The 15,478-nt window shown below is 56.4% G+C and overlaps 1 protein-coding gene across 1 annotated transcript in view; it reads right to left on the reverse strand.

Moving 5' to 3' along the window:
• The window catches only part of Ryr3 (ryanodine receptor 3), a 348,483-nt gene that overhangs the window by 99,452 nt on the left and 233,553 nt on the right, over nucleotides 1–15,478 (reverse strand). Inside the window, exons 39-46 of the mRNA XM_070005709.1 lie at nucleotides 14,085–14,358; nucleotides 12,669–12,783; nucleotides 11,167–11,296; nucleotides 9,759–9,862; nucleotides 8,246–8,381; nucleotides 4,777–4,957; nucleotides 2,869–2,977; nucleotides 335–455 (exon numbers count right to left, since the gene is read on the reverse strand). Of these exons, the coding sequence (XP_069861810.1) occupies nucleotides 335–455; nucleotides 2,869–2,977; nucleotides 4,777–4,957; nucleotides 8,246–8,381; nucleotides 9,759–9,862; nucleotides 11,167–11,296; nucleotides 12,669–12,783; nucleotides 14,085–14,358 (1,170 nt within the window). The remainder of the gene's footprint in view (nucleotides 1–334; nucleotides 456–2,868; nucleotides 2,978–4,776; nucleotides 4,958–8,245; nucleotides 8,382–9,758; nucleotides 9,863–11,166; nucleotides 11,297–12,668; nucleotides 12,784–14,084; nucleotides 14,359–15,478) is intronic.

The following is a 15,478-nucleotide window of genomic DNA, read 5'->3' on the forward strand; positions in this document are numbered from 1 at the left end:
TCTGGAGATCAAGGCAGAAACAAACCCTACTTTCTCTAGTTCTGTTTGCTCCACAATCTAGAGAGCCCCGAGCCCTGTGGAGGCGTGTGATGTCGCGAGAGATGCAGGACTGTCCCGCGTGGCCGGGCGTGGGGGCCGCCTGCCTCCAGACCCCACTGCTCAGCCAGGCTGGGCCGTGTCTGGGCTCACGGCCCCGGGAGCTGCTGCGGCCTGGCAGGGCCGTGTCTGGGCCCACGGCCTGGGAGCTGCTGCGGCCTGGCAGGGCTGTGTCTGGGCCCACGGCCTGGGAGCTGCTGGGGCCTGGCAGGCCGTCCCGTCCCGGCTGCGCCCATACCTTTGTTCAGAGAGGGGAGCTTCAGGGGAATGCTGACAATCCCGACCAGGTCTTCTGTGGGGACCAGGGAGCGCAAGATGGACCGGATTCGGATGGCTTCCCCTTTTCCTGCCTGGATGAGCTGTTGTAGGAGAGAGGTTAGATGGACCAAGCTCCCACATCCTGCCCACCCCACCCCCAAGCACCTTCCTTCAAGGTAGGGGTTCAACGCCATGTCCCCTTAGTTTCTAGACACTTTTGTCCAGAGAGAAGCTTTCTCTGAATTCTGCAGAGAAGGGACCACTAAGGGATGACTTTGCCGAAGGAGGCCACGCGCTTCCTCTGCGGAGGTTGAAGTGGTCATGTGACTGTGGCATGAAGTCTAGGAAGTGGCTCCCTGACCCCCAAGACGAGTCAGGGCAGGATGCGCTCACGACCACGAGCCCAGGACGCGAGTGTTACAGCGAGCGTGGACACGGCCAGCATTACAGCGAGTGTGGACACGGCCAGCGTTACAGCGAGTGTGGACACGGCCAGCGTTACAGCGAGTGTGGACGTGGCCAGCGCTACAGCGAGTGTGGACGTGGCCAGCGCTACAGCGAGTGTGGACGTGGCCAGTGTTACAGCGAGTGTGGACGTGGCCAGTGTTACAGCGAGTGTGGACGTGGCCAGTGTTACAGCGAGTGTGGACACAGCCAGCGCTACAGCGAGTGTGGACGTGGCCAGCGTTACTGTGAGTGTGGACATGGCCAGTGTTACAGCGAGTGTGGACGTGGCCAGCGTTACAGCGAGCGTGGACGTGGCCAGTGTTACAGCAAGTGTGGACATGGCCAGCATTACAGTGAGTGTGGACGTGGCCAGCATTACAGCGAGTGTGGACGTGGCCAGTGTCAGCGATGACTGCACCCCCTTCCACTGCTGGGAGACCGCCAGACATGGATTCCGCAGGCCACCCTGCAGCACTGCGGAAAGTTCTACTTCTGGGAGACTACTCTCCGGGGCCAGTGCCCCCGGCCTCAGGTAAAGCAGATCTCCATGTCTTGCATGAGTCTTTCCAGATGGCCCCAGTGGAGAATCGGGGCACTGGTCCCTAACAGGCATGCGGAAACACAGTGTGGGGAGGCTTTTGAGGTACAATGTGCACAAGACATGGCCAGTCAGTGCCATAGACACGGCACACACACAGCACATGCTCAGGAGCACTGCACAGAGGAGGCGCACACACACACAGCACATGCTCAGGAGCACTGCACAGAGGAGGCGCACACACACACACAGCACGTGCTCAGGAGTCTTGCCTTACAAAAATGCCACGCCGACCCCAGTAGAGTCTGCTTAGCATGGGAAACCATCTATCAGACCATGATAGGGGCCTCGAGACCCATCTCTGAGTTTTGGGACTTCACCGAAGTCTACCTCAGAGAATGGGGCTTTACAGAAACCTATCTCCAAGTTTTGGGACTTCACCGAAGTCTACCTCGGAGAATAGGGCTTCTAAGAGGCCTACTCCTGGGAAAAGGCTGGCAAACCCCTGGAAAAGATGTGTTTCTGCCTATCTTTTCCTCATAAGAGTGCCTATTAATCTTTTACTGTTTCTACTGCTCATTGTACTTACTCATTGTCAACATTCCCTTATTCAAAGCTCTTAAGAGTGTTGACGACTCCAATATCTGATGAGTGTCTTAAAAATGACTAACTCACCAGAGTTCAGTGCTACCCTGAAACCCCTCTTATGGAGGCTAGTAGACAAGTTATAAGTAAAAGTATTGGGGGTTTCACAAAGTCACTCCAGCAGAAGGAATTGTAAGAAATTTACAAAAAGTTGTAGGCGCGGCTAGAACAGAAAGAATGTATGGCAATTGCTGAGATAACTACTTAGGAGAAAGAACATCCTCATTTACTAAGAGACTTGCTAAATCTAAGTCTCCTTGGTGTTTACTATTAAAGAAGGAACAGGAAAGATCTTAATGGGACAGTTAAGGCCTCTATAGAAAAAAGTAGTGGTTAATTGGTGACAATCATCGAAACCCATTGTATTTCTTAAAAATAGAGGTAAAGCTGGAAACAAGTGCCTATCAGGCGACCAGTTGGTGACCACCCAAGGACGAAGCCCTGCAGCAAGATTATGTAACCTTTTGCCCTTTCCTATGGAGACTTTTTGTTATAAAAGTTTGTTATCCACTGCATTAAATCGCACTCAGCACTCAGCATCCACTCCTAATGTGTGTGAGTTGTCTGTTTGCCATCTCCCCGTCCTATTCCAGGTTCCTCCCCTAGGTATCCTCCGTCGTCCTGACAGAACCCGGTCCGCGGCAAAAACTGTACTTTCACTCATTGACCATGAAACAAGGATGACCTCAGGTAAAAGGAACCCAGGGAAAAGCACACGAGCAAGGCCAGGCACAGCGCGAGAGGCGACGTCCATGAAACCCCCTGTGCCCGCCAGGCGGCTCGGCAGTGTGCCTGCCAGGTGGCTCGGCAGTGTGCCCGCCAGGCTGCGGCTCGGCAGTGTGCCTGCCAGGCTGCGGCTCGGCAGAGCTGGTCTCTCCACTTACGTGCATCTCGGGAGCACAGCGGCCCAGGAGATCGATGAGCGCAGAATAGAATGACATGACCGCATTGCCCATGTGCACGACCGTGTCCTCCTCTCCGTCGCCCTCTGAGCTGTGGAGACAGAATGGACCCGGGGTGAGCCCGGCCGCGTTCAGCTTCACATGCGCCTTCTCTGGAAAGGCCCCTCAGCACAGAAGCTGCGCTGTCACAGTGCACACGGAGACCCCTAGCTTCACCTGGCTGTGCGTGCAGCTTGTAGGATGGCCAGACTCGGTTTCCCCCGTTACAGGGGGACTTGGGACACTGTCTGTGCTTCTGGCAGCGCTAGGGTTTGAACTCAGGTCTCAGACTTGTTGATCAGGACGTACTCACAGCTTCTGCTTTCGTTATCTTTTGGATATGGTCTTAAGCTTTTCCCGAGGCCCAGCCTCCACGACCATCCCCTTACTAAGGGCTCTTGCTGAAATGGAAAGTTCGCACGGTCGGCCTAGCTGGTCTCCGATCACACTCTGCCCGGTACACACTGGCCACCGTGGGCCGCCCGTGCCACCATGCCTGGTCCTTGGACAGCTAGGTTTTGGATTTTTCCAGTCTACAAAGTCCCTATTGCAAGTGGAAAATAGCAGACTGCCTGGGGGCGGCCCCGCTGAGTTATACCACTCTGTGGGTTCTGAGGTCCAGCCAGGGGCTGTGATGAAGATCGGATCGTAGCTATGATCCGGGAAGCGATCGCCCTCAAACCACAGCCCTGAAACAACCAACTTATCCATGCTCCGACTTTCCACAGTCCGCAGCGGCTCTCTGTGCTGAGGAATCAAACTAGAGCAACAGGAGTTCTGCTGAGTGAGGCCCATCTTTTCGGGAGAGAAGGAGGGAGCCAGCCCGGAGGCATGCAGAGTCGGACAGCAATGGCGCCCTTGCGACCAAGGCTCCGTCCCTGGGGACGCTGTGGAGAGGGACACGGGGCACCAAGGCTTTGATGCGTGGGGGTCTGACTCGGACGGAGCAGGGCAGGAAACGGAAGAGGCTGGTGCTAACTACTGTGCGCTAGAAGAGTCAAGACCATAATGTGAATGTTTCAACAGCCAGTAGAAACAACTGGAACCTTCTTCCCCTTAGACGGGGGGTGGGGGGGGTGGGGGGGTGGAGGGGTGGGGAGGTGGGACGTGGGGAGGTGGGACGTGGGGTGGGGGGGTGGGAAGTGGGGTGGGGGGCTGGGACGTGGGGGGGGTGTGGGACGTGGGGTAGGTGGGACATGGGGGGGTGGGGGATGTGGGGGGTGTGGGGGTGTGGGACGTGGGGTGGGTGGGACGTGGGGGGGTGTGGGGGGTGGGACCGTGGGGTGGGGGGGCTGGGACGTGGGGGGTGTGTGGGGGGGTGGGATGGGGGTGGGGGGGTGGGTGAGATGTGGGGGGTGTGGGGGATGTGGGGGGTGTGGGGGGGCTGGGACAGGGGGTGGGGGGCTGGGACGTGGGGGGTGTGGGGGGGTGGGATGGGGAGTGGGGGCGTGGGACGTGGGGTGGGTTGGACGTGGGGGGTGTGGCGGGGTGGGAAGTGGGGTGGGGGGGCCGGGACGTGGGGGGGGTGGGGGGTGGGATGGGGGGTGGGTGGGACGTGGGGGGGTGGGACGGGGGGTGGGTGGGATGTGGGGGGGTGTGGGGGGTGGGACGTGGGGGGGGTGGGACGTGGGGGGTGTGGGGGGGTGGGACGTGGGATTGGGGGGGCTGGGACATGGGGGTGTGGGGGTGTGGGGGGAGTGGGGGGGTGGGACGGGGGGTGGGTGGGACGTGGGGGGGACGTGGGGGGTGTGAGGGGGTAGGACGTGGGGTGGGGGGGCTGGGACGTGGGGGGGTGGGGGGATTCGGTGTCCCGAGGCCCGCCCCCCCGGGGGACGGGCAGCCTGCACTTACGCGTCTCTCTGGCACCCCTGGGCGGGGAGGTCCAGAGCTGGGCTCTCGGAGATCTTAATGGCGCCCTGCATGGCCGCCAGCAGCCCCTTGCCTCCCTCGCCCCGCAGCGCTGGCCCGAAGCACTCTGGCCGTCTGATGAGCAGCTTGACCACCACGCTGGCATTCTCCTCCACGCTTTCACCTGAGGGAGAGGGGCACGGTTTCCTCCTCACTAGAAAGAACACCCCAGAAGTTCTTCCCAGGAGGTAAGCAGTGTTGCAGTTAGTCACCCTACTTTCAGGGTTCGGAGTCTGCTGTGGAATTGGTCACCAGTGACTAAGAGAACTGGACAGCTGTAGGAACGCTGGTGCTTTCCTTCCTTGATGGAGGTAAGATGCTGACTGGCTCTGGGCCTCAGCAGACTAAAATAACTCACACGTGTTACGCCACAGTTTCCATTGCCGGGGATTCGGGACCGACTGAATGGGGGACGGACGCTGGGGGCCACCTGCCAGAGGCTGCAGGGGGGGCCGGGTGGGGCAGCCCCCCCACCCCCGCACAGGCTGCCTGCTAGCTCCCAGCCCAAGCTCAGGACTGGGGCGCAGGGCCGCCTTCTGGCTGACCTCCTTCCAGGGGAGTTGGGGTTCTGTGAGGTGGAGCCATGTCTAAGCAGAGGAGGGGAGCAGGGGGCTCCGTTCTATCTTCTGCCATAGTCTATTCATTATGTAAGTCCTTCACTACGCCTAGCTCACACTCCCTCTGAAATCAGGATTACAAGTATAGCCACCACCAGCAGCTTAAGATGGTTTGTGTGTGTAAATTATTTAATTCTCCCTCCAGAAGCCAGCACCCGATTCTAAGTTATAGGACTCAGACAATTTTTCATTGAGCTGAATTTAAAGAGCTTATCAGTGGCCATTCATGCTTTTTTTTAACTGTACTTTTTAGTGCTGGGGATCGAACCCGGGACATTGCACTTGCTAGGCAAATGCTTTGCCACGGCGCCACATCCCAGCCTGCCCATTCACTGTTATAGCTCAATTCTTTAAGAAGAACCTAAAAGCTGTGTACAGAGAGTTTGTCTTCAGGGAGTTGGGTGTGGTGGGGGACGCCTGTAACTTAATGTCAGCACTAGAAGCAGAGGCTGGAAGATCTCAAGCTCTCAGCCAGTCTGAGCTGCACGGCAAAATGTGTTCTCAAGACAAGCAAACCGCACCCTGGAGGTACGGCTTCAGTCCAGCAGGTGCAAGCTCTGAGGTTTTGTTTTGTCCCCCCAAAAAGCTTGTCTTCAAATGTCATGCAACAGTATATACAACATCAAAAATTAGTATTATTATTAATGAAAAAAACTCCCCAGAGATGTCAAAGGGTAAAATAATGACCAGGATGGTGAAAGTGGTAAATGTTCAAAGATGAGAAAACCCGAAGAAAGACGGAATGACGCCATGCATTTTATAAGCAAGCTCAGACTGTGTGACGCTGCCGAGTCAGTGCAGGCTGAGAGGCCTCGGGCCTGGTGTCTGTATCGACACGGCTTGCGCACAGGGAAGGTGCTTCGGTGAAAGCCCAGAGGGATCAGATATTCTAGAGCAAACAGGTAGACCCGTGACACAACCCACAGTTCACTGCTTTCAATCGCCCATCTTCCTAGACTGGCCTCCCTCCCCCTTCTTTACTCCTTTGCTCCCTCCTCTCCTTTTCCTCTTTTTCTCCTTCCTCCCTTTTCTCCCCTACCACTCTGTCTTTTGGGTCTCCAAGACAAAGAATCCTCTTTGCCACTGAGGCCTACCTGCGCCTTGCAGTCATCCTGCCTCTGTCCCCAGAATGCCGGGATTATAGGCATGTGCCACCATGCCAGGTTTGTAGTTTTTCGCTGTATGAATAATGCTTACCGTGTAACTTTCAGGAAGGGACGGGAGAGGGATATAGAGGAGAATGAAGGGGTGCCATTAACAAGAAGTATTGTACCCCAAACCTGACTTCTAACTCCTTTTAACTAAAACCACTTAAAAAATCATGAAGAAGAAGAAGAAGAGGAAGAAGAGGAAGAAGAGGAAGAAGAGGAAGAAGAGGAAGAAGAAGAAGAAGAAGAAGAAGAAGAAGAAGAAGAAGAAGAAGAAGAAGAAGAAGAAGAAGAAGAAGAAGAAGAAGAAGAAGAAGACTGAAACTTTGACACTTCAAGCTCACTGAAGTGCCATTTTCGGATTCTTCCCCCCCCTCCCCCCCAGGAGTGGTCGGGGGGAGCCATGAGCATTTCTGCAGGTGGAATTCAGCTCAGCTCTCCTCAGTGACTAGGGTTTGGGACACGTAACTACAAAGTGCATAAGAACTTGAAACGCTACGTCAGAGAGCTTTGTGTTAAATGTGTCCAATGAGCTTTATTTTAAGTCGACGTCAGAGAGCTTTGTGTTAAATGTGTCCAATGAGCTTTATTTTAAGTAGGCCGCAGGTCTTTAGAACAAGGCTAATGTGTTGGCTCCCACAGCTGAACCGGGAAGCCATTCCTTGGTTACTGGACTTTGGACATCTGCAGGACAGACAGCGCGAGACGCCCAGCAAGAGGAAGGAAGTGAAGTGCAACTCCTATTGATAATCAGCGCAGGGACCAGGGCAAAGAACTTGCAAAGACTTCACAAGCAGGAAAGCAGCATGATTGGAAGAGCGGGAACACTGCTCCATCAATCATTCCGGCTCAGCCAGCTTGACACCAACCACACACCCTCTGGTTAAGCTGAATAATGACCTTGAGATTGATTTGAGGTAAACTGGCTTTGCCCAAGGGCTTGCAATAATGTTTCTCTTGAGTTTCAAAATGAATGATGAACTTAATCACAGTATGAATGTTCACAGAGCTTTCCTTCACAGGCTTTCTGCACTGTCTGAATTACCCCTCATTCACGGCCTGACATCTGGAGGAGCTGGGTGGAAAGGAAATGATTTTTCCCACTAGCAGTAATACTCCTGCTCGGCTCAGAGATATTAATCGGAATGGAATTATGTTATTGTCAGCCCATCGCTTTTCTTACTCTGACTACAGGTTCTGTGTAAGGTTCCTTTGCCTGGATGTCACCTCCCCTCCTCTCCGCTTGGCATGAATCCTGTACCTAGAGAATGCCAGCAATGGCCCCACCCTTCAGCAACAGCGTGGACACAGGAGCCCAGAAACCTGGTCTTCTCACTGCTCCGGACTTTCTTTGTGTCGGCTTTTCTCATTCGATTGCACACTCCTCAAGAGTAAAGCCTTTGTTGGAATTATCTGACCCTTGGTAACCTCTGGCATGTGATAAGCACTCAAAATATTAAAAACATTTTTTTTTTGGCCAAGAATTGAGCCCTGTACCTTGTGCATGCTGGGCAAATTTCCTACTGCCAAGTTACAACCCCAGTTTCACCCCTGAAATGATGCCCGGAACAAAGAGCCCCTGTTTCCCCCTTCGCATCTGTTATTCTTCCCTCGTGGTCTGAGAAGCCCGGGAGGCACGGGACTCACTGTTCACGAAGACGGCAAACCTCAGGAAGGTCAGGTAGCGCTCCCCTTCGATGGGGTTCCAGCCGATGTCAGGGTACCCTTTGGCCAGAAGCAGGGGGCAGCTCTGCAGGCCACAGCCCGCCAGGTAGGTGACCACCTGCCGAGAACAGCACACAAGCACACGGCCACGTTCACCGCCAGCCCGGAGACCATACCACACGCAAAGAAAGTGTAAGGGGAGGGAAGATGGCGTGGCCACCTCCAACACAGGCCTTCACGACATTAAAAGACAGGGCTACCACGCGACCCCGCCATTTAAAGTGAGTGCAAGGGGCCGCGGGGGGACTCGCACAGCCCACGCTCCGGCAGAGGGTCAGGGCCCTGTGCTGCCTGCGTGGCCTCCCCAGCCTCGGGACGTCTCCGCTGAGAAACTCCTGCCCACCCCGCCAGCTGCTCCTTGCCCGTTTCCCTGCCTGGGGCTCCGCCTGGGACCCCCAGCGCCTCCCCAGGTCTGGCACTGTGAGGCCAACTCCCTACTGGACATCGCAGATATTGAGGATCGTAGCATTTCTGCTCCTCCTCTTGTGCTCCTCAGAGGAAGAGGGGGCCGGCCTAGTGCTGGGTGAATGGACACTCTTCGTCCTCCTGTGTCTCTGGCTAGGGGGTGCTGGCGTTCTGTGTGTGCCTCTCTCCCCGCAGTCCTGTGGATTCTAGCTCTTTTCACAATCCCTCACCGAAGCCGACCCCATCTCTCGGCTCTTCTCCCTGCCCAAGTCCAGTCCTGCTTTTGTGCCAGTTGGTTCTTGGAGGGGCCTGCTGCCCCCCGACCTGCCGACCTGCAGGTTGATACCTGGCACTTACTTAAGGTGTGGCCTGGCGATGCTGCAGTTATCGACAGAGTCCAATTCTGGGGGAGCCTTTCTTGTCATGCCCAAGCACCCTGTGCTTCTGTCCAAGCCAGCTTCTGGGTTCTCTCCGTGCAAGCCCCAAACACCACCACGCGTTGGCCCCACCCCCAGCCACCACGTCCTAAGTGGCCTGGTCAGGGCTGCATGCTCATCTCCCTCATGCGCCTGAACCCACCATGGGCAGGATGAGTGGAGGCGCTGTGGATCTCCAGCTCCCGGCCCAGGCCCTTCCCGCTTGCTTCTTTCCACACTTGGAAAGTACGCTGTTCATCCTGCCAGCATCCAGTGAGGAAGCGGTTCCCGGAGAGGGGTGGTGCACAGATACAGAGACAGCTGCCACTGTCCTCAGCCCACCCACAGCCCAGCGGAGGGCACAGGAGCAGGCGCGGACGACACCCCTTCCCGCCCGCTCTGTCCCTGTGGAAACTCATGAGTCAAATGACACCGAGCCTCGTCTGTGGAGGATCAACAGGGCCCTGCACAGACAAGGAACTCTTGTGACCACATGTTCAAGGTCACTCTCGGCTCTGCGCGGCTCGCCCAGACGAAGCAGCAGACTTTGGTCGGCTTCCCCCGAGCGGCCACCGCGAGGAATAGACAGCTTGTCCCCCAGCCAGGGCCTTTACCTTTTCCAGGTCCGGCTCCTCTAAGCCCAGCGCTAACTCGTTGTTGTCCATCACGGAGGAGGCTGCCACGTCCAGGGGCGTGGACCCCCTCATGGAGGGGGAGGCTGGGGGAAGAGGAGGCCCCCCCCTCGGTTAAGGCTGCAGGGAACGCAGTGGACAGCAGAGGGCAGTAAACACACACAGCCTGGGCCCCTCGGAGGCCCAAGCGCAGCCAGACTTACTATTCTTTCTCCCTAAAATCATGGCTGGCTGTAAACACAGATTTGTAGAAAACAAGTCTACAAGAATGGGTGAGACACATCTTTCCAACACCAAGAACATGTCTCCCCCAACTCCCCTCTTCTCTCTTGGTCCTAGAGTTTGAACTCTGGGTCTGGGCCTTGTCCCTGGGCTTCTTTTTGCTCAAGGCTAGCGCTCTACCACTTGAGCCACAGCACCACTTCTGGCTTCTTCTTCTGAGTAGTTTATTGGAGAAGAGTGTCTCATGGACTTCCCTGCCTGGGCTGGCTTTGAACCACAATCCTCAGATCTCAGCCTTGAGTGGCGATAATAAGGTGTGAGCCACTGGCACCGGGCTAAAGAACATGTTTTCTAACACAAGACTTTCGGGGCCCCTTCTGATGATCTCTCAAACACTCAGATGCCACATGAGTTTAAAAATATCTCCAAATAGCATTCGTTCACATATTCACATCAGGCCATCAACATTGCCTGTGACCTTTATTTTCAGTCTGTTTGGCTTGCAGAATAGAATTAAGGAAGACTTCAGTGGCATTTTACAAAAAGGTTAGTAGCCTTCGACTGCATTTGATAAAGAGTATGATTTCAAGTGCATGTATTTGCATATTCCATACATTCATCTGGCTTGCGCCTGACGAGGGTCAGGACCAGGTGGTGAGGTGTTTTTCTTGGATGGGTGATGGAGTCTCACTGTTCGTCTGTACTTGCTCTTGGCTGGTCTGCAGTACACTAAGTGTAGCACTCGCCAGTTGGAAGATGGGACAGGAATGAACTCGGTAGCCAGCCTGACAAGAAGGGACTGGATCTGTGACATCGGTCCCCTTAGCCCTGCTTCTGATCAGCTGAGTGGGCTGGGAGGGGTGTTTCTCAACGAGAGATCCTCACTTCCAGGCAGCTTTTCATACACTGCTGGCCTCTGGTCCCCAGGGGCCTGGGCCAGCACAAGTGCCACACTGCTGGTTGGTAGAAACACGTCTACTTAGGTTGGAGAACAGACGTGTTTTTATGCCTGTGTTTCTAGCACAGGTGGCATCCTCTTTTGTATTTGAAAGTATTTTGGCATATGTGGCGTGCTTCCTTGGACACCTATGTAATCAGCAGGGGCAGCGTAACCTGAGTCCCAGTGTGGAAGTGTTAACACGGCAGACAGACACACACACAGACATACCTAGTCCCACACTGCTGTTCTCTAGCAGGTAACTTAGATGCTCGAACATGGCCTTCTGATTTTGCCGGCTAATTCGACAGAAATAGCAGAGGAAGCGGCAGCAGCTGGCAACCATCTTTGGGAAAGTGATCTGTAGGGAAAACATCAGAGACAGGAAGCTGTACCATCGGGCTCTTCTGGTAAGTCTGATCTCTGAAGTCGTCTCACAAGCTGTGCATAGTTTGGAAAGTGAGTTTTTTCCTCACTTTTCTTTCTCCCCAAGACTTGTTCCCAGGAGGGACGGAGAGCGGAGGGCACCTAAGAAAAGCCTTCCCCAAACACGAGAGCTAATTCTACTCTGGAGGGAGTAGCCGCCCGCAGAGTCCGTTTCCTCAGGGGTTACACGGACCCACCCACGCCACATGGGGCTAGTGTCCTCTCCAGCTAGGAGGGCGTGGGCCGGACCCCTCTGATGGGAAATACCTGGAAGGGAAGCAGGGGCCATCAAAAAGCAGGCCCACTGAAAGCAAGTGCCCAGAGACACAGCTGGGCCTGCAGGCAGGGAGCCACAAGCACCGCACTCCTCTGGGGAACCTTCCGCAGTTACATTTGTCCTTCATAAGTGTCTCCTGTGAGCTCCTCCTACACAGCTAAAATCAGAGCCATGGACATCAGCACGGAGATGCCACCTCACGCCACTGATGACTGTGCTTGATGCCCCTGCATGGCAGAGTACCAGCCCCCGTAGGCCAGGCCGCTTTCTACCATCCTAAACGGTGCCTCAGGATGCTAGAAAGACCTGACTGGATCCCCCTGGGCATCTGCTTTGGCCTCTGACAGCTGCAGCGCCCCGCTCACTGAGGATCTAGATAGAACATACACGGGGAATCTTGTGGACAGAGCTGACTTTCCCAAGAGACGAGAGGGACACCGGAGGGGGGTGAGCGGGGCTCCAGTCCTTCTTTCATGTTCCCCCCTTCCCCCCGTACTGGTAAAACTGGGCCGGGATCCATTTATTCCCAGCATTTGCGACTGTGTCTGTACGGTCTCCAGAGCCACCTGATGCTTCAGAGGAGCCGGGACAGAGCCCGCCATCTCCCAGTCCCCATTCCTTCCCCTTGTCACCCGCGGGACCCTTGGCTTCATGGGGGAGCTGGCAGGGAATGGGTTTGTCAGGAGCCTGGCTGACAGCAGCGGCTGCCGGGACCGTGAGCATCCCTACATCCTCACAACAGCCTGCTCTGGCTCAGCCCAAAGGAACGCAGCGTTGTTCCACGTTGGAAGGAGCAGCGCTGCAGGATGCAGGGCGAGACCTACGCATCGGAAGGGTGTGTGGGGTGAGGAGATCCCCGAGCTCTGAGAACTGGCACCAACCACGGCGCTGTCTGCTCTGGGCTCCATTCTGGCATCATGCGCAGCCCTGTCTCCCCGAGGAGAGTGAACTGAGACAGGCAGACCGGCCTGGTGCACATCCATCGCTCCATGGACCCCTGCCCTGAGTCCAGGCCTCTGCATGGTCCTACCTGCGACTTCTCGGTTCCCAACACGTTCACCATCACCTCCATCACGGTCTCGTGCATGCCCAGGACTCGCATGAGGTTGGGATGCTGGTAAAACACCTTGTTGTTCATGATGTCTCTAGGGTAAGAGCAGAGCGAGAGGTCAGCACCTGCTTGGTTCTGCGCGCTAAGAACTCGGGGAGGGGGCGAGCACACTGCGGGGGAAGAGGACCGTAAGCGTGTGGGTGACTCCCCCGCTGACAGTCTTCACTTCCTGATTTATCAATATTGGCTTCTGAATGGAACGTGTTTCTCTCTGGTGTTGTTTCTGTTGACATGTAAACAGTCGACCCTGGTACTTTTGCTTGTAACTGTTTTTGAGACAGTCCAAATCAGCTGCCTTCTCTCCTCCATGCTCTATCATTAAGTCTTTGCTACTGTGGTCTGAACTCAGGTCAGTTCTGAGGCCCTTTTCCGTTCCTGTAAAAGCCATCTTTGGGAATGAGCTTGTGGAATGCCCCTGTCTGCACCCTCTCCCCCAGCTGTACTCGAAGTCCCTTTCCCGGACCTTGGAGGACCTTGGATGTCTGCCTGTGGGTTGGGGGGGGGGCGGATGCTACAGTGTTGACTTTGATTTAAATCAGTGAAGTTACACACTGGCCAGTGACTCCCTGGGGTGCATTTTTCTTCTCTAATCTGTGAAATGCAAGTGTTACTATGTGAGAGATCCTTACAATGGCGAAAATGTTGCCAATTGTGGTGCTACACTGTTCTAAGTCCGACCCCTGAACCGTGAACATGGGTAAGGAATCTTACAACACAAAACGTCTCCATAGGTGAGAGTTCAGCGGAAAGGCCCAGAAGGAAGCCTCAGGAAGGCTCCGATCCTCTGGGTTTGGTTTTCCTCGTCTCCCTGTGGTTATTTTCAGAAGATTCAAGTGACAGTATTGTGCTTCCCTCACCTAAGAATCCTCCCTGTTCCTTTTATCACGTCCCTGAGGAGCAGGTGGCCCATCTGAGCCAACGGTGTAATCCCACCAGGAGGAGGGCCAGGCCTTCTACAGTGACCTGTGACCCCGCGGTGAGCACTCCGCGGCGTGGCCCCGGCCTACCCCAGCCCGTGACCTGTGACCCCGTGGCGAGCACTCCACGGCGTGGCCCCGGCCTACCCCAGCCCATGACCTGTGACCCCGTGGCGTGGCCCCGACCTACCCCAGGCCGTGACCTGTGACCCCGTGGCTTGGCCCCGGCCTATCCCAGCCCGTGACCTGTGACCCCGTGGCGAGCCCTCTGCGGCGTGGCCCCAGCCTACCCCAGCCCGTGACCTGTGACCCCGTGGCGAGCCCTCTGCGGCGTGGCCCTGGCCTACCCCAGCCCGTGACCTGTGACCCCGCGGCGAGCCCTCCGCGGCGTGCCCTCCGCGGCGTGGCCCCGGCCTACCCCAGCCCGTGGATCATGAGCCGCTCCTCTTCCTTGCCCATCCGGACGCTGAGGAGGGAGCGAATCTGGCCCAGGGCGGCCAGCAGCTGGCCGGTGTCGCGCACGGAGGTCTGGCTGATGGTGTAGGTCTTGCGCAGGGCCCGCAGCAGCTCCCCGGTGCCGTCGTACTGCCTCCGGAGGAGGTCGAACATCACGCGGACCAGCTCCGCGTCCTGGATCTGGTTCTCCTGGGCCCAGCAGATCATGGTCTGGGAGACCAGCTCCCTCAGCGTGGCTGGGAAGAGAACAGGAGGAGCACGGGGGCTGTGCGGCTGCCGCGCTCAGAGAGGGCGGCCCGCAGTCACGCAGGAAGCAAGGCGACCGTGAGGGGGGTGTAGGGTAACACGCCACGGACACCCAAAAAAGGGGCACTGCCGTGACAATGAAAGGAGCCCACATTCCGTTGGCTCGCACACTGTAGACAACACTGTCCGAGCCTGTGCGAACTCACGAGCCAGCTCTTCACGCTCTGATTTCATCGTAACATTTCGTCTTTGTGATGTGGAGCAGCAACACGGCAGCGAGCGTGCCTGGCATGCCTGGCATGGAGGAGAGCGCTGACTGGGAGGGGAGGGAGAAGGGTTAAACACGACTCCTCAGAGCACCGAAGTTCTCACCACGGGTGAGATCTCTGAGCACCTTAGAGACCCCACCCCTTACACTGACGCCTCGACGTCACCGACTTCAGAGTTACAGAAGACACTTTCCGTGATGAACACACACAGGTAGATTGGGAAACAGAGGCAGGAGACGGAGGGGCAGTCAGGGCTGAAGGCTGGGAGCTGGACACCGACCATCGCCCCGGAGCCGACCTCGCGCCCTGGGACTTGGGCAGCAGTCGGCGGACACCGCTTTCTCAACTGCTTTTCCATGCACCAGGAGGCGGCAGCCACTGTGGCACCGTCAGCCGGGGAGGCGAGGCTGACCCCTGGGGACACTGCTGGTAAGCTGTGCTGTCTCCAAGTCCAGTGCTGAACTGAGAACCTCAGCGCAGACCAGGTTCAAGTCTGAACCATGGGACAAGGAGCTGGCTGGCGTGCCAGCGGGAGGATGAGGAATAAACTCGGTGGGCACTTCCTGCGGCTGGCGCCCTGCCCCTGGCTGTGGCAGCCCTGGGCCCTACGTGCACTCTTGGCTCAGTTACTGACTGAGTTACTCACCTAAGAACTCCTCAGTTGCTGATGCTCAAAGGCGATCTAGAGGTAAAAGATCAACTTAACTTACTGCTGTGCCTGCAGCCCTTCGGGCATTTAGATGAGAGACATTAGCCGGGAAGCTCAGAGAGGGACACCTAGGAAGGCACAGTAAGATGACCCGAGAGCTCTCTCAAGGCAGGAGCTGCTATGACCTGGATC

Source organism: Dipodomys merriami, unplaced genomic scaffold (genome assembly GCF_024711535.1).
Source record: "Dipodomys merriami isolate MVZ:Mamm:240054 unplaced genomic scaffold, mDipMer1.0.p SCAF_69, whole genome shotgun sequence".
NCBI lineage: Eukaryota > Metazoa > Chordata > Mammalia > Rodentia > Heteromyidae > Dipodomys > Dipodomys merriami.